This window comes from Gopherus evgoodei, unplaced genomic scaffold, assembly GCF_007399415.2.
Source record: "Gopherus evgoodei ecotype Sinaloan lineage unplaced genomic scaffold, rGopEvg1_v1.p scaffold_34_arrow_ctg1, whole genome shotgun sequence".
NCBI lineage: Eukaryota > Metazoa > Chordata > Testudines > Testudinidae > Gopherus > Gopherus evgoodei.
The window spans coordinates 3,624,960-3,649,498 of NW_022060016.1; the positions used below are offsets into that span (position 1 = coordinate 3,624,960).

The 24,539-nt window shown below is 54.8% G+C and overlaps 2 protein-coding genes and 1 pseudogene across 2 annotated transcripts; 2 read left to right on the forward strand and 1 right to left on the reverse strand.

Annotated features, from left to right (window-relative positions):
• Window positions 1–2,006: 2,006 nt before the first annotated feature.
• On the forward strand, window positions 2,007–2,886 carry LOC115641303 (forkhead box protein G1-like). Its single transcript, XM_030544350.1, has one exon. The coding sequence runs from the start codon at window positions 2,215–2,217 to the stop codon at window positions 2,884–2,886; it is 672 nt and encodes a 223-aa protein (XP_030400210.1). The 5' UTR covers window positions 2,007–2,214.
• An 8,985-nt stretch (window positions 2,887–11,871) lies between these two features.
• On the forward strand, window positions 11,872–15,367 carry LOC115641462 (small nuclear ribonucleoprotein Sm D2). The gene is made up of 3 exons (XM_030544656.1): window positions 11,872–11,984; window positions 13,206–13,385; window positions 13,869–15,367. Coding segments are annotated over exons 1-3 (357 nt in total). The 5' UTR covers window positions 11,872–11,982; the 3' UTR covers window positions 14,044–15,367.
• A 5,841-nt stretch (window positions 15,368–21,208) lies between these two features.
• LOC115641427 lies at window positions 21,209–24,157 on the reverse strand (annotated as a pseudogene).
• Window positions 24,158–24,539: the final 382 nt, after the last annotated feature.

The following is a 24,539-nucleotide window of genomic DNA, read 5'->3' on the forward strand; positions in this document are numbered from 1 at the left end:
AGGTCAATGGAGCACGCATGAAAACAGAAACAAGTTTCCCTTGGAGAGAGAATGCCCCACCAGAGTAGCTTAGAACGCAATGTCAGTAGGGCTTGGTCACTTGGCATGTGGGTCTGAAAATCAGTTCGCTTTATCTTGAGTGACCAGTTTGCATTTCTCGTGTGTTCCTTTCTGTATAAGAGCTAAGCAGGCATCTTCGTTATTGCTATTACCATAGGGAAAGACAGTGCAAAATTAATCCTGAATTTCTTTCCAACAATCTACTCATTTCTTTCTTCCTTTCTCTGTGTTCTTCTCCTCAATGATCTGATCTTGTTGCCCACCAAAATCAAACCTTCAAATCATCCGGACCAAGCAAACTATTCCCAGGCCTTGTTTCCCGTCAACGCTTTCTGATGCCAAACATATTTCCTTCTCAATTAAAAAATCTCGAAAAAGAGAGAGCTTCAGAATCTCTCTCTGCTTTCCGCCTGCTTCTCGGGTGGCAGGTTTTGTTTCGTTTCTGTTTTAGTTTCCTCTCCAAAAAGAGAAAGTGTCATTCTGCAAAAACTGTGAGCTCTGAAAAAATGACACATCGGAGATTTTAAAAGGACCCAATCTTTTACTTTTAAATGCAACTTGCGATGCAAGACCCTTACTGATATGAAACCATTTTAAAGGGCTCCACCAGGTCAGTTTATTATTGAGTCAAAACACCCAGCAGGATAGGGCTGTAAATAGAGTGAAATTCGGGCCCCACTAAAATCAATGGATAAACGCCAATAACTTCACACAGGCAAAGATTTCCCTAAAATATAAAAACCGTTTGTTTGGGGCTGGGATCAATCCTGCTTTATTGAAATTAATTGGAGCCGTCATCATGGGTTGTAGTGTTTGACTCTGACCTTAGTGCGGGAATTGAAACGAATCCCTAAAAATAATGATAATTTGCGTATTTTTCAGTGCCATCACATCCTGTTTGTTTATAAAGTGACTTGTAATGTGAGCAGAGCTGGGTAGTAGATGGAAACTTTGTTATGATTATTATTTAAAAGCCTCCTTCACACAGTTCAAAAAATCTCACGTGGAAAGTCAGATCTCGAATGAAGGGGAATTCTTTTCAAATGTCGAAAATCAGCAACTATCCATACCGAAAGGCACACAGGCCTCACTTCGCGGGGGCAGGGGGAAGGAACGATTTGATTTGATTTCCTTTTGAAACATACTCATCCCAGAAATGCCCTGTCACTGGCCCTCCGATCATCGGACAATTAAATCCAATCGCACAGCGATTTCTGATGCCGAAGTTCTATTCACAGCCACGTCTCAAAATCCATACGAGATCTGTGTCAAATTACGGCCAATTAATTATTCATTCTGTTTAAGCAGAGTGGATTGTTGAACCAATATCTCCCATGGACCTAGCCAGAAAAGTTCTGCTGGAAGGGGGAATATATTTAATATTTGACATGGATCAGAAGGGTAAAGCCAGCTCTGTTTTTTCTGATCACGACTCCATTCTTGGGTTGGGGCTGAGATTTTCGCCATACGCCGATGGTGCTGATTTACGTAGATTGCACCTGATTCCCCAGATGGTGTAAATCCGAGGAGTGGGGCCGATTCGCCTCTCGGTGGCAATCAGGTGCAACCCTATTGCACCGAGCAAGCTCCAGATCTACCCCCGCAGTCACCAGTCAGGCCGGTGCTGGCGATGTGAGAATCAGGCCCATTCTGCTGGTGAGGATGGTTCAGGGGACAAGAGATGAGGGGCTGGGCTAGTATAATCTGCAGGGTGCGATTGGCTCAGCAGCAAACCAGCAAGCCCCCGGTTGGCCGGATGGAGAGGGAGCCCGAGTTTATAATGACCAAGCATCAAGGGAAAGTCTCTGGCTGAACGCTGGGCTGGCTGGATGGGCCCCTTGGCCACAGGGTGCTGCTGGGGACCCAGGAGGCCATCCCACAGTGATGGAAGGGTTAACCGGAGCCAGCTTCACCCTGAAGTCTTCCTTCAGCATCACAAGCCTCCTCCAAGATGTGGCGCTGAGTGACAGGCCGGGGCAGCCTCCCAGAGGGGCTGCCGAGACGGATCCTGCCGTGGCCAGCAGCCATGGGGGGGCCGGGGAAGACAGGAGCGCAGCAGCAGTGGCAGGAGGAGGAGGCGAGCCAGAGAAGGGAAGGGGGGAGGCACCGGGGAAGCAGCACGACAAGCCCCCCTTCAGCTACAATGCCCTGATCATGATGGCCATCCGGCAGAGCCCCGGCCGGCGGCTGACCCTCAACGGCATCTATGAGTTCATCATGCGCAACTTCCCCTACTACCGGGAGAACCGGCAGGGCTGGCAGAACTCCATCCGCCACAATCTGAGCCTCAACAAGTGCTTCGTCAAGGTGCCGCGGCACTACGACGACCCGGGCAAGGGCAGCTACTGGACGCTCCACCCTTCCAGCGAGGACGTCTTCATCGGCGGCACCACTGGCAAGCTGCGGAGGAGGGCGCCCGCCGGGCGGGCCAAGGTGGCCTTTCGCCGAGGGGCCGGGGTGGCCTTCGCCAGCTCGCTCTACTGGCCCCTGCCTCCCTTCCTGGCCCTGCCCCAGCAGCCCACCCCGACCGCCAGCTACGGTTCCTACTCCGGCTCCTACTCCTCAGCCTTCTGCCCTGGAGCAGACAGGCTCTTTGGGGGAGGGAACGTCCCATACGGGGGGCATTGCCAGCAGGTCACCGCAGCCTCCTCCTTGTCCTCTGGCTTCTCGGCACCCAGCACCCTCAATTCCTTCAATCTCCTGGCAGGACAGGCCAGCTACATCTTGGCCCAGAGACCACAGCCTGCGCCAGCTGGGGCCTCTCTGTTCCCAGGCTACTTGGCCTCTCTGAACCAGGGCTCTCCCTTTAACCCAGCTCTGCCCTGAATGCGCCCACCTTCTGCTAGATCCAAGCACTTGCAGAAGGCATCTGGACCTGGTTTGCATCTAAAGCACCCAACGGCGTCCAGCTGCCAAAGGTCAGTTCTGGTGGGTTCGTTTCTATCCCGCGCTGGGTCAATTTCCACCTGCTCTCCTGGGCACTTAGCAACCGTCTGAGACAACAGCGCAAAACAGGGCCAGATCTTCCATTGATATGACTCCGGTCGTGAGGTGATTTCCACCGGCTGGAGATCTGGCCCCTAGATCCTCCTACTGCTTGCTCATATTTTGAATGACCAGAGCCACCTCCGTGTAAATCATCAGTGCCTTCAACAGAGCAATGCTGATTTACGCCAGCTGAGGATCAGGGGTAAAATTGTCAAACGCCCCTTAATCCCTTAGGAGCCGTTGGAAAATTCTCCCCCAGCTCCTGATTTTTCCCCGTCTTGTTGGTAGGAATGTTTTCAATCAGCAGCAGTCGGATACATTTTGCATGTTCCTTCCTGATTCTTACAGCGGTTCGGTTGCTTTCATTTCTGTATTATGCTTTGAATTTTTCAAAAAAAAAAACCAAACTCCTAAATGCCTCGGGGTCAGAATCCGGAGCCTGGTGCAAATCAGACTTCAGCGAAGCAACGCCAGTTTACATGAGGTGGGCATCTGGCCTTGTATCACGTCTCTTTCATATCTAAGGACTGCGGAAATAATTCCCCGTGGTATTGTTTAAAGGGAATCCGATTCTTTGCATTATTGGATTGTGTTTTAAGAGGAAATCCTGAGGTCGTGGGGGGGTTTTTGCAGCGGGGGATATGCATGCACTTTTTTTAGGACCCTTTTGGTAAAAGTATTTATTTAAAAGTGTTCAGTATTAAAGAGAAAACCCTGGTCTTGCCGACACTTAACACACATGAGAAAGTCTATGTGTGTCCCATGGATTTCAGTGAAATTGAGTTACCCCGGCAGGACTCGAAAAGTCGATTTTGCTTCATTCTGCCTTTCTCAAGGGGAGTTTGGACAGAGTAAGACTTTCAGGGTCACTTTCCTAAATTATTACTATTTATGAACAGTCACATTAGTATTTATTATTCATATTATTTAACGATCACCTGAATTCTTATTACATATTAATGATCAGCCTTATTCCTATCTGGTGGCATGGTTGTTTAAGACATTGCATCTATGCAGACTAGCTAGCTAATAAAACCAGATTCTCATCTCGGTGGTGCTAGTGTGACTCCACCGCCCACACCGGTTGTCCAGATTTGTGAGTAACCAGGGGATCAGTCCCACTGCTTTTCCATATCCCGACTATTCTTCTGGAAGGGATTGATCCGGCATTTAAAGCAGCAGGCAGACTGCAGCTGAGAACAGAATCAAGTCTGAGCATTCTTCTTTGGCGAAACGACCACGTTTGGGAGGTGTGGGGCGGGGGATTAGGGTGACCAGATGTCCCAATTTTATAGGGACAGTCCCGTTTTTTTGGGTCTTTTTCTTATATAGGCGCCTATTACCCCCCATCCCCATCCCGATTTTTCACACTTGCTGACTGGTCACCCTAGGGGGGGATCTCAGTGACAAGGGATCAGAAGCTTTGTGAAATTAACAGGGCAGGCTAGTTTTGAGCCAGTTGGCGGTTGAGGGTTTTGGGGCTTATTTGTAATCATTAAAGAATATAAAATTGATCTGCAAACAAAGGCAGCAAAGCAACAGAGCAAAATGGCATGAGAATCTCAATAGAACCAAATAGCTAACGCGATTCACAGGAAGTGGTATCCAAGCTTTAAAAAGAATTCACGTTAAACAAAAAGATTTTTTTTACTCAAATACATTTTTTTCCCAACTTTCAGGAAATGTGTTTATAGTTTAAAACAAAGAACAAAAGGGCCAGACTCCCACCTAGTGTAAATCGGTGTAGGGTCACTGAGGGAACTGGGGGCCTATCGAAAACAGCTGAGAATCTGGTCCAGAGACTTGAAAAGGTTTTACTGATTTGTAAAAGAAATTAGATTGAGATTAATGGAAAGGACAAGTGACCTCCTCTGCTGAAATCTTACTCATGTGAGTAAATGTGTTACCATGAAGAGCCTCATGGAGTTTAAGAGAGTTACTCACATGCATAGTTTTGTTTTCAGGATCGAGCCCTCTGCTTCTTGGATTTTGTAGATGTTGAAAACCTAAACCAAAATGTTGATTTTTTTGTTTAAAAAGAGACTTTTTCCTCAACCAAAATACTGTCCCCGTGGAGCAAGAAAAGCATTTTGTTATTTTTTTCTGCAGTGCATCCAAAATGTGTCTGTCACAGGGGGAAAGAAATTGTACTTATTTTGCAACGGTCGCTTAAAGTTTTGCTCCAAACTTAGAAGGGTGCTTTGCAAAATAACAACATCAAAGCCCTTTCTTGTTAGAAGAGAGATTTGGAGGCAGAATCCAGCCAGTTCTGGAAAAGTTCAGATCCATTACACTTCAGGGTGGTTTTTATTTTAAATATATAATGTGAAGCCCCAGTCCTTTAAGCATTGGAGGATCAGGGCTTGAGTCATGCATTGTTTTTAAATGCTACGGTTCTATTCTTGAGAATGCACCAAAGAAAATCTAGAGAACAATTTCTCAGAGGAAGATGATTGTTGTTTCTTACCTGGGAGGTTTGAAAAATGTGCCATCTTAGTGTCCTACCTGCATAAGATCATAATCTAAGGTCCATTCTTGCTTTCCCTGAAGTAGGTGACAAAACTCCCATTGAGCTCTGTGAGAATAGGGTTGTGTTTGGGTGTTGTATCTCTAGAGACAGATCCCCAGATGGTGCAAATCAGCCTCCTCCCTCACAGACGATGAAGCGACATCCATTCACACAACCTGGCCTGCTTACACACTTGTTCAAGCAGCAGAATTGGGTGTATTGGGGGAGTTTTTTGTTTTTAAATCTAATAAATGTTATCCCCATATTTGGGCCCACTCCCTCTCCCACTGAAATCAGTGACATGACTAAGGACTATGGGCCTAATCCTGTGCCACTGAGATCTGTGGGAGCTTTCTCATTGCCGTTAGTGGAGCAGGATCTATCCCTCAGAGCTATCTCCAGCACAACTTACAGTCCCTTAGGGCCCCGGTCATAGAGCAAGTTCTCTGCAGGAGGATCCCTGCAACCACGTGGAACTAGGGTGACCAGATGTCCTGATTTTATAGGGACAGTCCTGAGTTTTGGGTCTTTTTCTATATAGGCTCCTATTACCCCCCACCCCGTCCCGATTTTTCACATTTGCTGTCTGGTCACCCTATGTGGAGTCCCTTGGGCCCAGGGGTCAAACCCATTGCAGGATTGGGACCCTGCTCCCCCAGGGGTCCAGTCCAAAACCTTTGCCCACAAGGTGAAATCTGTTCAAAATCACTTATCTCCTCCCTTTGCAGCTGCAAGGGCTGTGCACGACTGCCCCTTTCCAGGGGTTCCACACGGCAGTGCAGGCGGTTTAAAGGGAACGCCATAAGCTTGGGAACCTAGTCAGTTTCAGACACAGAAAGGTCGGGATTGCCAGACAGGATCAGAGCCAGGGTCCATCTAGCCCGATATCACCTCTCCCACAGCAGCTGCTTCAGAAGAAGGCAAAAGCACCCTGCAGCAGCAGACCTGGAATAATCTGTCTCCAGTGAAGACCTCCTCCTGATCCCTACTTGTTAGATATTGGTTTAAACCCTGAAGCAGGAGGTTTTATCTCCCTTGTTAGTGTGGACTGTTCTAACGCCGGGTATCCTTGTTAGCCCTAGAAATGTCCAGTCCCTCTATGAATCTTGCAAAACGCTTGGCTTCCGCAACATCTAGTGACAGTGAGTTCCTCAGTCTAATCCCACGCTGTGTGCACAAGTCTTTCCTTCGCTCTGATTGGAATTTTCAACCTTTTAATTAAGTGGAACATCCCCCTTATCCTTGTGTTGCTGTAAGAACAGAAGCTCCATATCTCCCTTTTCAAGACCTTTCATTATCTTACAGGCTTCTCAGATCCCTTCTCACGTGTCTCCTTTTAAATGTAACAATCACAATCTTTTTTAACTGTCCTCATAGCAGAGGGTTTGTTGTTGTTTTTTTCCAGGCTGCTGATCATTCTCAGGCAATGACTTAAATGTCATTCCAGGTCCGATTTCTGCCCCCTGCCCATTTTTGCGGGTTTAAAATAACGTTTTCCTGGTTCAGTTTTGGTTCATGTTTTGTTGCTGTACAAGACGTAAATGGGCGAAATGGACTCGCTATGCAAGGCACGGCCCTGAATTGAGAAGACAGACAAGGCGTGAAGCAAACAAACTGAAAAACAGAACATTTCCCCCCCCCCCGACACTTCTCTAATCCGTCAGAGATCTTGGCTCTCGTTCGTGACATTAGTAGCTAAACCTGCTGTGAAAAGGGGGGAAAAAGCATGATTTTTTTTAATACGTTGATGGCACCCATTTAAAACTATACATTTTTGGTCTCAAGGTTACAGGGCGAAAAAGAAAAGAAAACGGCTTGAGGTGCCCATATCCTTGGTGTTGAGTTTGAAATGGTGTTTGAAAATATATATTTTTAAGATTTCAACCACTTTCTGAAAATGTTTTGCAGTGTCCCCTGAATACCGAAGTCCCTTTTGTGAATGTTTACAAGAATAAAACCAGAGCAAAGCTTCTCACTTATCTTTCTTGTTGCGATCACAGCTGCAGCTGGGGCCACGGAAAACCACCGTACGATGAAAATGCTTTTCCAGATATCGCTTCTTTCTTCGGTCAGGTTCTAAACACGTAGCCGCGTCCCCAGCTGGGGTAAATCAGCCATCACTCAGTTGGAGTCCCTGTGGGCCAGATCCCAAGCGGGTTTAAATGTACCCAGCTCAACTGAAATCAGTAGCTCCCCAGTTGATGAAAATTGGAGTGAATGGGATTAGGCTGATTTCCACCATCTCAGAACCTGGTCTTTTTTGTTTTTTATAAACGTTGTCCCCAACTAATATTTTTTGAGTTGCAATCTGGCCCAACGTGATGGGACTGGCTGGCTCAGGGGGACGGGGAATGGGACACAGGGCCTTTCCCCTTGGATCAGGATCTAATTCTTAGGACCACCTATCCCATGTGGGAATAAACCCATCTCTAACCTGAATACAAACCAGAGCTCCTGATTTGGCCTAGAAGCGGTGATTTTTTATGGTGTTATTTATTATCCTTGATTATTTCACAGTATCTGAGCAGTCCAGGACCAACCTGACAAATCATTTGTTAATAATGATCCCCCGGGGGGCTGCTCCCCATTTACCAAGATTAATTGCTCTTTGCTGCCTCTTTAAGGGTCTCTGATATCCGGTCCCACCAGGAGACGGGAACCTGAGCCACGGCGTTAGCATGTGAGCTGTCTGCCAGAGCTGTGAATGGAATGACAGGCCGGGTGGGACCTGTCAAAGTGAGATCCTGAGCTTGTTAATAAATAATAATTTCTCACGTTTCACTGGCACATTTAACTCCAAAGCACTTGACCCACTGTGCATGTGGGAATCGGTGAGATGCAGCCACATCTGGGGTGGAATCAAGAGCTGTTTAGACAGGGGTCACTCACCCAGGGCTGAGATGCAGCTGCCTCTGTGATGGGATGTGTCAACTGTTTAGACAGGGATCACTCACCCAGTGCCGAGACGCAGTCACATCTGGGCATGGCGTGTCAGTTTATGCAAGGATCACTCATCCAGCATTGGGATGCAGCCACCTCTGGGGTGGGGCACAGCACCTGTTTACCTTCCGGAGCTCTTTTTGCCTTCAGCAAACAGGCCTGTTGCCAGGTGCATGTAACAAAGGGACTGGAGGGATTTTCACAACCGCTGTTATTTTATTATTAGCTATTAACCATGTATACGTAACCCACTATAAACGCACAAGTGGGGCCAGGAGGGGGCACGGCTCCAGGCAGAAGAAAGCCAGGAATGTCGCCTACAGATTGTATCTCCACCCCCAGCCCAGCATAGACCCAAGCCTGCTGCCTCCACCCCTGTATCTCAGACTCCAGCCACAAGTGAGACCCGTGTACCCTAATTTTTTCAGTATTGCTTCCCCAAAGGGGCCATGGGTGTGAGACTCTGAGATCAAGCCCACTGGCTGAGATGACTTTGGGGAGGATCTGAGGCAGGGTTTGAGCCCCAGGCAAAATAACATGATGAGAATTGTACAATTTTGCTGTCGTGTTTTTTTTTTTAAGGGGGGGGGGGCTGTATCGTGGGAACCTTTTGCTCAAGTGACCTCAAATTTGGACCAGTCATCTTCCCCAGCCCCCGCTGTGACACACAGCAATTTTCAAGACAATCTGAGGCCACGTGTGGATTTCAGAGCGAAAAGCGGCCCTAGAACATCTCTCTCACCGGACAGGCTGCCAGGCGTCCCCGGGGCGTGAAGAGTTTGGTGGTCCCAGCCCAGTTCCAACAGGCCATGTCGGAAAAATCAGCCACCATTTCTAACTTGGGCTAACTGGTCCCCTCACTGGCAGTCACAGCAGAGAGGCCATGAGCCACGGAGATCGGGCCCTTCCCTCCCCTAAAGGTGAGACTGGGAGATCCAGTCTCCAGGGTTCTCAACTAAAACCAAAGGGAAACTGAAACTTAATATATATCCCTGCTTCCTTCTCCTCTCCTCCCTCCCTCCTCGTCCTCTGCCTCTTCCTCCCTCCATCCGGCCAGGGCTGGTGCCCAATCTTCAGCCATACTCTCCCTTCTCATGTACAGAGGGACAGACAGACTCAGAGGGCAGCTAGCAGAGAGCTTTCCCCAGGCCTGAACCCTCTTGGGGCCCAATTCTCTGCTGGCACAAATCACCGCCAGTCCAGCGGCTGGGACACAGCGGGGGCAATTGGCAACACCAGAGGGGCTGGCCCTTCGCCGTGGGAGCAGCTGACTGCGAACAAGCAAATAGCCGTATGGAGCCCGGCCCAGCCAGGTACTGAGGGCGCAAGACCCTCGCAAGGTCGGGCACCGGGTCAGGACATGGCTCATCACCGGCTTTGGGGGCACAAAAGGGGCATTTTCACAAAGGAGAAACTTGGAAAGAGAAGTCGGACATTTAGAGGGAGTTTTACTAGGTTTGTTAATATTGAATCTAATTTAATCTATCCCCCACACACCCCATCTATCTAATCTATCTATCTATCTGGTTCTTCTCCGAGTCCCAAGTGGGCAGTGGCAGGATGGGAGAAGTGAGTGGGAAATCTAAGCACACTTGGCCCTGGCGCCTGCCCCGCTCCCTGCATCCACCAGTGCCTCCAGGGCACCAATCCAAACCGCCCTGGAGCCGCTTGGCGCGCGCAGGGAGCTGGATGACCAGGCGGGATGGGCAGGCAGCTGGCTGTAACTGGAGGCCGCTGTTGATTAAACATAGGCCCAGTCAGCTGCCTGCAGAGTTGCCTGTTGACATTTAGGAGCTTAAACGTGTTCCGTGAAGCTCCTGGCTCTGCCAAGCCAGGGAGACTCCATGTCCTTGCCCCGCCCCCCCCCCCCCGACACACCACAGTGGGGCAGGGGATCCCACAGGAGCAGACAGAAAACATGAGACGGACAGCAGCCCGAAACCCACATCTATGGGCCTGGGCTGCTAGGGCCTGATCCTGTCCCCTATCCCCAGGCTATCTGCCAGCCACAATGCAATGGGGCTGGACTATCCACTGCAGGGCTATGGAGTTAGACCACTGAAACTTGATCCTGCCTCCAATTATTCATGGGATCCACATGGCTTAACCAGCCCCTAATCCTGCACTGGTAGCCACATGGCTTGCATCAACATAGCCTGCTATTCAGTCTTCCCCTAGGCCACCCCTGGCTTTGCCTTGCAGGTTAGCACTAGGTCCGACCCAGTCCCCTCCAATTGTCCCCTGCGGTACCCTTTGCCTGACACTGGCTACTCAATTTTCCCACCGTTTAATTTATTTTCAAGTCACTGGTTACATAAGAACGGCCATATTAGGTCAGACCGAAGGTCCACCTAGCCCAGTATCCTGTCTTCCCACAGTGGCCGGTGCCAGATGCTTCAGAGGGAATGACCAGAGCAGGGCAATTATTGAGTGATCCATCCTCTGCCGCCCATTCCCAGCTTCTGGCAGTCAGAGGTTTAGGGACACCCAGAGCGTGGGATCGTGTCCCTGAGCATCCTGGCTATTAGCCATCGATGGAGCTATTCTTCAATAACTTATCGAGTTCTTTTTTGAGCCCAGTGATACTTTTGGCCTCCACGATAACCCCTGGCAGCGAGTTCCACAGATCGACTGTGCGCTGGGTGAAGAAATACTTCCTTCTATTTTCAACCTGCTGCCTCTTCATTTCATTAGGTGACCCCTAGTTCTTGTATTATGATGAGTAAATAACCCTTCCCTAGTCACTTTCTCCACACTCGCCATGATTTGATAGACCTCCATCACATTCCCCCCCGTTAGCCGTCACTTTTCCAAGCTGAACAGGCCCCGTTTTAGTAATCTCTCCTCATACGGAAGTCGTTCCATACTCCATATCAGTTTTATTGCACTTCCCTGCACCTCTCCCCAGTCTCCTCTCTCTGGGTGGAGATGGGGCGACCCCATGTCTGAGCTGCAGTCGCCCCATGGCTTTATAGAGAGGCGCTGTGATATTGGCTGTCTATTATCCACCCCGGTCCCCCTTGTGTTGGCCGCTGCAGGGTGTGGGGGCCCCCCAAGCTCTGCCTCGGTACCAGCCCCATAGCATGGGGCAGCCGGGGTCATGGGGCTCCCCCTCTCCCCCTTTGCTAGGACCAGCCTGGGTCACTTTGTGCCAGCTGCAAACTCCACCCATGGTTGAAGCCCCGCCCCCTGCGGGTCTGGCCCCGCCTCCATTGACTCTGGCCCCGCCCTCTCGTGCTTGCCGCCCGGTGGAGGCAGCAGCGGCCCCTTCGCGCTCCGGGCTATCTGGTCCCTCCGGCCGCCCCGTAGCGGGAGCCGCGCGGCCGCTCCGAAGCCGGAAGTGCGCCTCCCCCCCGAACGCCACCAGGCCGGGCAGTGCGCACGCGTGCTCACCCGTCACCCGGAAGCGGAAAGGCCCGGCAGTAGCAGCAGCGGCGGCGGGAGATTCTTGGCGGCGCGTGTGGGAGAGCGGGAGCGGCGGCGTCATGTGAGGAGGCCACCGGGGAGGGGGCCCGGTGGGGGAGGGGCAGATGGAGTCTGCCCCGGTCCCCTCCGTCCGTTCACCGGCCCCCCCCGGGCCAGGGCGTGGGGCGCCAGGGCCCTGATCCCCCCCGCGTGATCGGGGCCGGGGACGGTTCCTTGATCGCGCGTCCAGCCCGCCTCCGTAGCGGGGCATTGGCCCAGGGAGCTCGGGGGAGATGCCCCGGCCCGGCCGGGCCCTGGGCTGGGGCGGGAGATGCTGCTGGGGATCCCGGGAAGGGAGCGTTGCGCTAACAGGGGAGGTTTGATTCACCCCACTCCTGACTGGAAGCTGAGAGCGCGTGAGGCGGGGGGCTAGTCCCCCCCCCAGCCCCTCTCCCACCCACCCCCATTCAGGCAGAAGCACGTGCCACCCGCTCCCGCTGAGAGCTGAGGAGCCCCTGCCGAAGGACAGCGGAGCCCCCCCGCAGGGCGCAGACCCCAGGGCAGCGGTAGAGCGGATCCAATCTAGGAATCTCTGTTCTGCGGGAAATATCGACACTTTGAAATGTTCCCATTCCCAGCTGCAGCAAAACTGAACTTCTGACATTTCCGGTGATGTGAGGTGAAATCGAGGCGTTTTACTAGGTCTTTGGTTTGTATCGTTTATAACCTGGGTTTTGAAAGGAAAACGCCAAACGTTCCGGGCTGGAACAGAGCGCTGGGCCTGATGGAAACACTGCTACATTTTGCGCTAAATGAAATTTCATTGAAATGGACACATTCCTGCCGGGCAGCTTTACAGACCATAGAGCGAGTCTTAGCGTACCTCTCCACTGCAGCTGGGAGTGTGATTCCCACTCGTCTAGCTATGCCCGTGCTAGCTCGTCTCGAAATGCCCAGCTGCACCAAGAATGAGCCTGTCAGACCCTAGGCAGATACTGGGACAGCAGGCCCGATCCACCACAGACACACTAGCTCAAGCAGACCCTAGCACATGTACATCCAGGCGAGCTGGGAATCACCACTACTGGTTTGCAGAGGTATCTAGAGATGGGTGGGGTTATGGGAAAGCAAGGACTGAATCACCCAGCTGGTAGTGCCCTGTCGCTGTGGGGTGTCAGGGACAAGGCAGCCTGAGAGATGGGCCCTTTGCCCTGCTGGGACACCCCAAATGGTGTGGCAGGAGGAGGAGGAGGGAGTGGCAGAGGCTCCATGAATGCCGTGTCTTCCCCTTCTGCGCCTGCAGGAGCCTCTTAAACAAACCCAAGAGTGAGATGACCCCCGAGGAGCTGCAGAAGCGGGAGGAGGAGGAGTTCAACACAGGGCCACTGTCTGTCCTCACTCAGTCGGTCAAGAACAACACTCAGGTGCTGATCAACTGTCGCAACAACAAGAAGCTGCTGGGACGTGTCAAGGCCTTTGACAGGTGCGGTTTCCTCCCCCCATACACTTAAAATACCCTTCCTCCACAGCTGGACCCAGGGGGGTGCAGTTTATGCCTGCCCTGTTCCCCAGCAAAAGCAGAAGGGTCCCCCCCCATTTTGCAGTACTGAGCAGGTGGGATGTTGTCCAGTGGTCAGAGCAGCGGAGCTGGGAGCCAGAGTTCCTGGGTTCTTTTTCCTGCTGTGGGAGGGTGACCTAGTGGTTATTGGTGTGGTGGGGGCACTGAGGTGGCAGAGCTGCTGGGATGTATTTCCAGGTCTGGGAGGGAACGTGGAAGGACCTACAGTTTTTCCACCTTCTTGGTAGAACCCGACTGCTGTACTAAGTAGTTGATTCCAGCAGGAATGAGTTCAGCGGGACAGGCTTAGCAGAGAGGATGCCCCATGGCCGGAGCCTAGGTTGTCAGTGGTTCCTCCCAGCTCCATTGCCGTGTCCCTGATCCCCCTCCTCCACTCTCTCCCTCCAGGCACTGTAACATGGTGCTGGAGAACGTCAAGGAGATGTGGACGGAGGTGCCCAAGAGCGGCAAGGGCAAGAAGAAATCAAAGCCTGTCAACAAGGATCGCTACATCTCCAAGATGTTCCTGCGGGGGGACTCGGTCATTGTGGTGCTGAGGAACCCCCTCATTGCCGGCAAATAGAGAACTGTCCCAATGCCCCAGCCTCGCCCTGGCGTGACCCAGAGCCCGGCTGAGCAGGGGACCTGCCTCCAGCCCTTCTGGATGAAGCCTGCTGGCTGCATCACTTGTGAAGACCGTTCTGTTCAGAAACAACTCTGCTGAGCTCTCCCCAGGTGTCACCTGTGCCTCTCTTCTTAGTCCTTAGACCGCCAAGAGCTGTGCACAGCCCCCCCCAGCCCCCACCCATTGCTGCCTCCCCCTCCCACCATCCCATGGGATTGGAAGGGGGTGTCTGGGAGCAGAACTGGTCAGGAGACCCCAGCTGCTGCAAGTCCATTCCAGGCTGGTGTTTCCCCACGTCCGTCACCCACCTGCCCAAAGCTGAAAGTCCTGGCGCTGCTTCTCTGGATTTACCCAGGATCTCTGTGCCTGCTGGGTGCTGCAGACTCCGCTGGCCAAGGGGGAGGCTGCATAGAAGTGAGAGGCTCTTTAGCTCGTAGGCCCCCCGACTGGCCTGCTCTCGGGCTCGGGGAGCACTGAGGTTTCCTAAGGGAGCTGGGTACAAAGAGAAGCATCAGGAATCTCAGCCTAACAGAAGGGGGGACCTCTCAACAGAATTGTCTCAGAACTGCTCTAAAAGGTGTATTTTAAAGGGGAGCCATCTGCTGTAGTTGTCTGATTTGGGTGGGGGCCGTCTACCCTGGGGATTTCCACCCTGCAGAGCTACCCTACTGCAAACACCCTGCAGAGAGGCACCAGGCGTGTGTGACTGCCGCCCCTCTTTTGACCCTCCGCTTCCCCAGACCCAGCCAGACCAGCAGCGGTTGTACTTGAGTCCGGGTCCCGCTTTCCAGCTGAGCGAGGCGCCAGGGAAGTCGAGGTAGCAAATGTGATTTGAAACACCACTCAGCTCCTAGTGTAGACAGCTTCAGGGTGGCGTCAGCCTTGGCTTGGTTCCAGCGGGACCAGCTGAGGCGATTCAGCTGCATCCACACTGGGCACGAAGGATCGGTCCTTACTCTGCTATAAAGCGGGACAGGGACCAAGTATCCTCTTCCCCTCACTTTGAACCTCCGAACGCTGCCTGGGCTGGGGGTAAGTCATGCCTGATACAATCCCACAGCTCATCGGTGCAGAAATCCCTGGTGTCGACAGCTCTCCTGGCCCTGATCCTCCAGCGGCATCCGAGCTAGTGGCTCCTTGTGTCCCGGGTTCCTTGTATCCGTGGGGCAGTTTCAGGAGCGGGATCTTGTAAGTTGTAGCCCCAGCCTCAAGGGCAGCTCCTCTCCTTGCAGCAAACGGGTGACACCAGGGTCTTTTGTAATAAACCAACTCGATTTCTCCAGCTGTCTCTTGCCTGCTTTGGAGCGGAGAGGTAGCGAGGCCAGTGACGTGGGGTGGACCTTGCTGGCCATTCCATGTGGGGGCTAGGCTGCTGGCAGGCACTGTCATGTGAGCCAGGCTGGGGCGGGAGAGGGCCTGCTGTTGGCTGTAAATAGTCAGGGAGGCCGAGTGCCTGTTTTGGAGTTAGACCCACACTCCTCTACTTCCCCTCCAGAGGGGGGTGGTCAGATGGGGCAGGGATGGGACCCACATGCTTTAAACTTTGGTTCACATCTTCCCCTTGTGGGTACCAGGCTGTTTGGCTTCTCCCGTGGGTTGTGAGTCAGCAGGAGCCCGGGAAGCTACATTCTTCCCTGCCCTGCGGCTCTGGCTCTTCCCCTCCCCAGACTGGTCTCTGTGTGAGGAGCCGGAGGGGGCCAGATGCCACACGTTTGGGCAACCTGCAGGCAGGGCAGGCTGCAGGGGGCTGTGGAGTCCTTACAAAGCTGTGGCTGGATGCAGGGCTGGGCCCAGGAACTGACTCAAGGGCCCTGCGGCCTGATGGCTTCTGTCTGTCAACCGAGCAGCAGCGGCAGGCTGGGCTGATTCGCCCTGCACTTTCAACACCCCTTGCTCCAGCTAGGGCTGGGAGGAGGGGGCAGCCGCAGAGAGTCTGTTGGGACGGGAACAGCTGACCCTTTGAGGGGGAAGGGAGAACTCCCAACTCCTTTCCGGGGGCCACTGCGTGGCAGCTGGGGGAACAACTGGTGGGCCCTGCTGGCCTGGTGAGGGGGCTTTGAATGGGAGAATAATCTGGAGAGGTCCAAACCCCTCCTCCCCGACAGCCCCCCCCCCCCCCCAATTGCCAGCTAGACGCCCCGTCAGGGGCCAGATCGGAGCCAGCGTCTCCAGAGGGGAAAGGCCCTTCCCCACCCCTAGAGCTGGATTGGCACCAGCACCCCATAGAGCAGCGGCTCTCAGCTGTGGTTTGAGGACCCACCAAAATAAACCAGGCGTAAGCCCTGGCTCGGGTTTGTTGTCCCTGTATTCTCCTGTTGTGTGTTCTAGGCGGGGGTGTAACTAGCTAGCCAGAGAATACAGCTCTTCAGACACTAGCTGTGCCGAAAGCCTCTTGGTGGGCACAGGTGGGCTGGGGTGCTGTTATCACCTGTTCAGGGGGGCCTCAGAGAGGTTGAGACCCCCTGGGCTAGAGGGGGAAGGTTCCATTCCCCGCCCCTCTGAGCCAGCCAGCCCCACACTATTCCTTTGCGCACGGAGCCGCTGTGGGTCGGTGCTCGCAGCACTGCTGGATCTGCGGGCATCTCTTCCTCAGGCTGTCTCAGCATGAGCTCACCCCTGGGCCAGCTGCTCCTCAGCCAGTGAAACTCGACCTCCCGCCGGCCCCCTAGGGCTCCCGCACTCTGATCCGCTCTCAAAGTGACTTTGTGTTGCTCTCTTGCAGGACAGCCCCTTTCCCAACGCGCAGCCGCCGGGCCGGATCGGTTACTGCCGAGGGGGACGAGCCCCCTGCTGCTGCCGGGGGAATGAATTATTGATCAAGGGACAGACGGGCTGTTTGGCAGGACATCTGCTCACCTGGAGCAAGGGGCTGAGCCCCGATGGGCAGGGGCTCAGGAGGAGAGATGGTTCTGGGGGGCCTGGGCTGGTGGGAAGGGGGGACAACGTGGCATGGGGCAGAGGGATCATCTGTCTACATCAGAGCTGGCCAGCTCTGGCTCCACATTGTCCCTGACACTTCCTTGCCTGGCAGGTCTGACCCAGCCCAGGCAGGGAAACAGCCAGGCCCACTCTTACGCCAGCACCCTGGCTTGTGGCACCCTTGGGGACTTGTTCGGTGCTAGCTGGGCACCGGCGCCTCCCTGGGAGCTGGGGTGGCTCAGAGCTGGAGTTTTTCTGCCCCTGGGGGTGTGGGTCACTTCCCAGCCCCACTGAAAGATTCTGGGCTCAGTTAACTCCCAGGGAATGGGGGACTGGATTCCTGCCTGGTGGCCTGGACAGACCATCCCCCTTGGGCCTGCGTCTCCCCAGATCCTGGCACAAGAGGCAGCTGTGGAGGGGGACCCAGAGTGGGGAAGGGATGCAGTGCTGCAGTGGTGAGATGGATGGAGGGGGTCACTGGCCCCCATTGCAGGGCCATCAGGCTTCAGCTGCAACTCGGCCTGGCCAGGATCCTGGGGGTGAGGGATCGATCCCGAGCTCCGGTCTGGCTTGGGTGTTGGACTCTCATTGTGATAAGGCCATGCTGGCTCAGCCACCCGGACCCTTCGCTGCTGCGCCTCCTCCGGACCAAATCATCCCCTTCCCTCCTGTCACCGCCTCTGGGGGAGGTGAAGGAAAAGCACCTGACAAGGCGAAATCCAAGCTGCGGCCTGCGCTGAACCCGAGCTGCCGTATCGAGCTGGTTCCTCTCACCCCAGCTAGGTCCTGGGAACTGCAGCACAGACAGGATTGTCCCAGGTGGGCTGAGATGCGGCCACCTCGGGTCGGCGGCAGAGCTGTTTATACAGGATCCCTCGCCCTATTAGGGCTGATGAGATGAAAGGGGGCCTATTGTACTGGCCTCCCTGAGCACAGGGGGCTCCCAAAATGTAACTTAGGTGACATGGCAGGAGGTGGGGTCCCAGTGAACATGATGTACCAGGGCCTAAATGTCTCTCAGTGGACCTGCACCCAGCACCACAATGCAGCCACCTCTAGGCTGAGGTGTGGCAGTTATGTGTACAGGAATACTTCACCTAGCACTGAGATGCAGCCACTTCTGGGGTGGGTCAGTGGCAGCGGGTTGTTTGTGTGGTAGGACGGCCTGAGGGCACCAGTCCCAGAGTAGAGTCCGTGTGCCATGTGCAAACAGGAATGATTCACCTAGCAGTGAAATGCCACCATTCAAGGGAGGCGCACCCTGCCCCACTCCCAGGAGCACAGCACCCCCTAAGACTGCACTGGGGCCAGCACTGACTGCGAGGGAAGAGCACCCCCTGCTGATTTGCAGCAGCCTGGCTCTCCACCCATGCACAGATGTGCTGTCCGCTGCCTGAGGAATGGCCAGGAGTGAGTGCGGAGGGGATTTCCGAGCTGGGCTAAACTCACTGCCCAGATCACGCACCTGCTGCAATCCCAGGGAGCTGCAGGGTTTGTCAGAAGGTCTGGGTTCCCCGCTGACCCCCATTCCCTGCCCCCCCCACGCCCATGAGATGCAGACCCGGCCGCTGGCTAGTGGTGTGCTAGGCCCTGTGGGTGCCCTTTGCCCACCCTCGCTGGGAGCTGGGGAACTGGCTAAGCGGGGAGCCCTGGGTGTGATCTGGGCACCGTCAGGGATGCAGGGTCCCGCTACGTCCCCTGCCTGGTTTGGGGAGACTGGCCCATGCTGGCTGCTAACAGCCCCTCCAAGCTTGGCCTCTGCCAGGCTGCATGACCCAGGAACCCACCCATCTCATGGAGGACAGGATGTGTGTGAATGTGCCTGCCCCTGCCACTGCAGCGCTGCACCTTCCTTCAGCTCTCCCTCCATCCCCTCTACTGTCCCCATCTCTTCCTTCCCCCCAGCCCTCAGCGTTCCCCTCCACACCCCATTCTTCCCTCTGCCCATCTATCTCAGCCCTCTCCCCCACAATCCAGCCCCTCCCACAGCCACAGGAGGGGGCCCAGGCCGCCCCACGAAGCGCCTTCGCTCGGAGAGGCTGCAGAGCAGGACCTGGCATGGGTGGAAGCCGGGACCCTGTGTGCTAATCTGCAAGGCTCCAGGCTGCCTCTAGCAGGATCCAGCCCAAGACCTGTGGGGAGCCCATGCCAGAGGGGCTGGGGCAAAGCGCTGGCATGGATGGGGCTGCCAGGCTGCGATCTGGGACCAGGCTCCCTCCGTCCCTTCCCGGAGCTCAGGTGTCCACCCAGCACTGGGGTGCGAGGCAACTGGGTCTCCATGGCCTGGGCCCCCTGAGTTGTGTGGATGGGGGTCTGTGGGCCCAGGGGTCTCTGCTGGCTGGGGTCAGATGTACCTAATACAGCTGTGGTGTCACAGCGCCCCCTGCTGGGAAACAGCAGCAATGTAGGCATGCCATGGAGTCGGGTGCGGGGGGAGTCCCTGGTGCCCCAAAATAAATATACAACCCGGCACTGCTGCATGGATGGGCGCATTCACACGCCTCCCTTCCCCGCTCTGAACAGTTCCCAGGACTCCTGCCTGCATGCCCATCCCAACACCTGCCCCCCTCCTGAAGGATGGCACAGCATTGAGGTCAGCAGGGAGATGCCTTTAATGAGATGATCCAGGAACAGCTGGAGACGCTGCCCAATCTGGCCTGGGCCCGAGGGTCCTGCAGGGCAGATTGAAAGGAGAGCTGAAAGTCTGAACCGATCTAGCCGCAACTAGCTGCTTGCTGGCGCCCTGAGAGGAGAAATTCCAGCCCTGGCTCCTCGGCCTCGCCTGCATCACCCGGCAAACCCAGCTGGCCTGTGGCTTCTGCTTCCCTTGCTGCTTTTCTCCTGCCTGGGGCCAAGGACACAGGCTGGGCCAGTTCCCTCTTGGGTTCTCCTGTGCTGACCCAAGGGCCTGGGGTGGGGGTGGCCACTGCCTCAGGGAATGGCCTGTCAAGCCAACCCCATCCAAACCCAGAATGAAAGAAGAAACCGGGGTGGGGGGCACGTTGCTACTGGATGTGGGCTTTTCAAAATGTGTGTGGCTGTCTCTGGGAGTGGGGTCTAGTGCTTAGAGCAAGGGGGGCTGGGAGCCAGGGGGGCTGGGTTCTAGCCCTGACTCTGGGAGGGGAGTGGGGTCTAGTGCTTAGAGCAGGGGGGGCTGGGAGCCAGGGGGGCTGGGTTCTAGCCCTGACTCTGGGAGGGGAGTGGGGTCTAGTGCTTAGAGCAAGGGGGGGCTGGGAGCCAGGAATCCTGGGTTGTAGACTTGGCTCTGGGAGGGGAGTGGGATCTAGTGCTTAGAGTAAGGGGGGCTGGGAGCCAGGAATCCTGGGTTGTAGACTTGGCTCTGGGAGGGAAGTGGGATCTAGTGCTTAGAGTAAGGGGGGCTGGGAGCCAGGACTCCTGGGTTCTACCCTTGGCTCTGGGAGGGGAGTGGGGTCTAGTGCATGATTGGCACATGACTCCCACATTTGGGAAGGCGGGGCTTGAGCCTGGGATACTCCCTAAAAGTGTGGGGGACGGCACTGGTGACCAGACCATGACCCTGCTCCGCCCTGAGGCTCCACTGCAGGTTCTTTTCCTGCTTGGCCCCCTACCTCGAGGACCCTCTGCCCTTGGGGGATGGGGTGAAGAGGTGTGGGCCTGGGGGTCCTTGGGGGAAGATACGGAGTGAGGGCAGGACCTCTGGGGGAAGAGGCGGAACGGGTGGGAAGAGGAGCAGCATGGGGGGAAGTGGAGGAAGAGGGGGAGCAGGGGCAGGGCCATGGGAGAAGAGACCGAGTGGGGGTGGGGCCTCAGGGCAGAGCATGGGGGTGGCGGCACGCCAACGGGGACGAGCTGGCACACCTCCAGAGGGAGGTGCATCGTGTCCTCGGGGGGCGATTTAGTGCCCCCCCCACGCCTCTTATACCTTCCACCCATGGTCTAGTGCAGGGGTTCTCAAACTTCACTGCACCGTGACCCCCTTCTGACAACAAAAACTACTTCACGACCCCGGGGGGAGGGGGCGAAGCCCGAGCCTGCCAGAGCCCCACCACTCTGGCAAGTGGGGGCGAAAGCTAAAGCTCAAGGACTTTAGCCCCGGGCAGGGGGCCTGCGACCTGAGCCCTGCAGCCCAGGGCTGAGCCCTCGAGCTTTGGCTTCTGCCCCAGGCCCCAGCAAGTCTAAGCCAGCCCTGGCGACCCCCATTCAAAGAGGGTCGCACCCCACAGTTTGAGAACCGCTGGTCTAGTGGGTTAAAGTGAGGAGGCTGGGAGCCAGGACTCCTGGGTTCTTCTTCCATCTGCCCTGTCCCTAGCCCAGGAGGCCGCAAAGGGGGATGTCAGTCTCCCACTAGGGAGCGGTGACAGTCTTACTAGACTTCACCAGCTCAGCGGTGACCCTCTAGGTATAAAAGAGGCTCCGGGAGTCCCAGGGGGGGCCAATCCCGTGGGCCACCGACCCACGTCACTTTCCTGGCAGAGGGCTGTTGCGGCTGGCCAGCTCTAGCTGATTGGACAGCGTGAGTCCGGAGGTGCAGAACTTGCCCAGGGTGGAGGCGGGCAGGGGGTGCCAGGCGCAAGAGAAGGCGGCCGTGAAGGCCTGGCGGAAGGAACGCATGCGGAAGACGTACACCACGGGATTGATGGCGGAGTTGGCGTGGGACAGGACGATGGTCGCCAGCATCAGTGGGCTGGGGACGGGGCAGCTGGGGCAGACGAGCTGGACGGTGTTGATGACATGGAGGGGCAACCAGCAGAGGGCAAAGCAGAACAGGATGATAAAGAGCGAGGTGGCCAGTCTCAACTCCTTGTGCAGGATGCGGCGGCGCCGGGCATGCCGGCTCACGTCCACCTCCCGCTCGGCCACCTTGCGGATCTGCCGCTTGGCCTCCAGAAAGATGCGGCTATAGAGGACCAGCATGGCGGCCAATGGCACCAGCATGCAGGCCACAAAGTTGAAATAGACCTCGTAGGTGTCCTCGATGAAGGCGTTGAAGGTGCACTGGCCGTCGGACGGGAAGGGTTTATGCCAGCCCATGAGGGGGAGCAACCCGATGAAGGTGGCCAGTACCCAGCTGCTCAGGATGACCAGAAGCGAGTTCTGGGGGCTCATGAGGGACGGATACTGGAAGGGTTTGAGGATGGAGATGTACCGCTCCACTGCGATGGCCAACAGGCCGAAGATGGAGGCCTGCGTGAAGATCAGCAGAGTACAGAGCATCAGCAAGCACAGAGTCGGCTGGCCCCGCGGCAGCCCTGCATCCGCCATCTGGGCACAGGGGATGGCCACGGTCCCCACCAGGACGTCAGCCACGGCCAGCGAGACCAGGAAGTGGTTGGTCACCACGGCGCGCAGCTTCCTGTCGCGCAGGATGACCGTGCAGATGAAGAGGTTGCCCGCGACAGACAGCACCGCCGTGATGGTCTCCGTCAGGAAGTAGGGCACGTCCAGGCCGGGCGAGCTCCTGTTCGATGACCCTGGGCAGCTTGGGGAGTGGGTGGGCAGGAAGGACGAGTTGGGGACGGCGTTTATGGCAGATGAGATGCTGGCCATGTTAATCCAGGCGCCTCGCTGGGCCATCAGCACTGCCGCATCTCCACGCTCCGTCGGCACCGCTGCACAGAGGGAAACCAGAGCTCAGCATACGGCCAACCCGCCCCAGGGGGGTTGAACTACGGGAGTTGAATTCTACATGTCTGTTTGGTGAGGGGGAAGCTGGGAGGGGGTCAGTGGCCTGTGATCTGCAGAGGAACTGGTGGGCCCTTGTGATCTGGGGGAGAGACCCTGAGAATGCCCAATTCCTGAGGGCTAAGACATTGGGAGGGAATCAGAGGGACACGAGATGAACCCTCTCAGTGTTCAGTGGCTATCCAGGGGCCGCGCACCCGCGCATGCTAGGTATTTCCATATATCCAGCATCATAGCTTATACGGCCACTACTTCCAAGAGCTGGGAGGGAGCAGCTCACCAAGGGCTGGGGCGAATTTTCTATCCCTGGCAGTTTTCTCAATCAAGACGGGCTGTTTTTCAATAAGATCTGCTCTGGCTCAACCAGGAATGAATCTAGCGCTGCCCTATGGCCTGGCTCATCCAGTGGGTCAGCCTAGATGGTCACAATGGCCCCTCCTGGCCTTGGAATCTCTGGCCCAGGGAGAGGTTGGACCCAAGTGAAAGCACAGGGCAAGTAGAGGGGGTGGGGGCAGCTTCCTGGTGTGCAAGGCAGACCGGGGTGGGGGTGTAAGGTATTAATCCCACGTGGAATGCCCATATGTCAGACTGTAAGAAATTATCTCTATTTTGCTTTATAACTTCGAAAAGGTTCACTCTGAACTTGTGAACCCAGCCACAGGAATCGTCCCCCACCCCACACCCCGCCTTCCTTTCCAGAAGGACTGTCGAAAGCAGATGGGCCATCAGGGATCTTTGCAATACAAATGATTGGTTCATGGCCCTTTCTGGCACCTGAGAAATGCCATGTGCCAGGAAGCTCCATCTGTGAGCTTGGAAGCTGAAGGAAGGAAATCAAATAAAGCCACAGGAATATTTTCCATCTTTTTGGCTGGTTGGATTCCTAAGGAAGCCAGAGATCCCTGGGGCTGCCCTGAAAGACACCTTGAATTGACCGATGCATCTGCCATTTTGTTGCCCAGTCACCCAGTTTCGTGAGGTCATTTTGTAACTCTTTGAGGTCTGGTTTGAACTTAACTATCTTGAGTAATTTTTATATCGTCTGCAAATTTTGCCACCTCCTTAGTTTACCCCTTTTTCCTGATCGAAGGAATATGGGCTCTGCTTAGTTTGCATTTAAGCAATAAACAAAGTCATCAAGCAGGAAGGGAAGCAAAGGGTGCTTAAACAAGTGAGGAAAAAGCAGCAGGGAACATCCTTCCTAATAGACGCTTTCTCTCCTGAATCTCAGCTGAAAAGGTTTTGAGGGTGACTGATACCCCACCCTCTATCCCCCTCTCTCTGCCCTTCGTGTTCATGGCATCTGAAGCAATAAGGAGCATTCTTTGGATTCTGGGGAGAAGGGATCCCAAGAAGTTTACTCAGTAAAACTATTGAAAGCATGTGGTCAGAAATCTTTCCTTTGAATTTAACAGAGTTTGTTAAATTAAGCATTGGTTGCATTTTATCTTTACTTTTCTTGTACCATTTCTGGCTTTTATGCCTTCATTACTGGTTCTCACTTCAAACCTCTCTCTCTGTAGTTAATAAACTTGTTTCACTGTTTGATCTAATCCCGTGCGTTTGAACTGAAGCGTCTGGGCAGCTTCATTTGGGGTTGCAAGTTGCGTGCGTATTATTTCTATTAAACGAACAATAGACTTTGTATCTTTGCATTGTCCAGGGGAGGGCTGGGCAGTACAGGCACAGACATTTCTGCGGGGGGAATCTAAGGCTGAGAGTGTGTTGGGGTCACCCAGCAAATTAACCAGGGCTGGTAAGAGGCAGGGTGTGCCTGCAGAGCACATAGCTGGGAGTGACTTGCACGATGGAGGTTCTTTGTGAGCAATCCAGGCTGGAGGATACAGCAGCGAAGCAGTGTGAAGGGCACC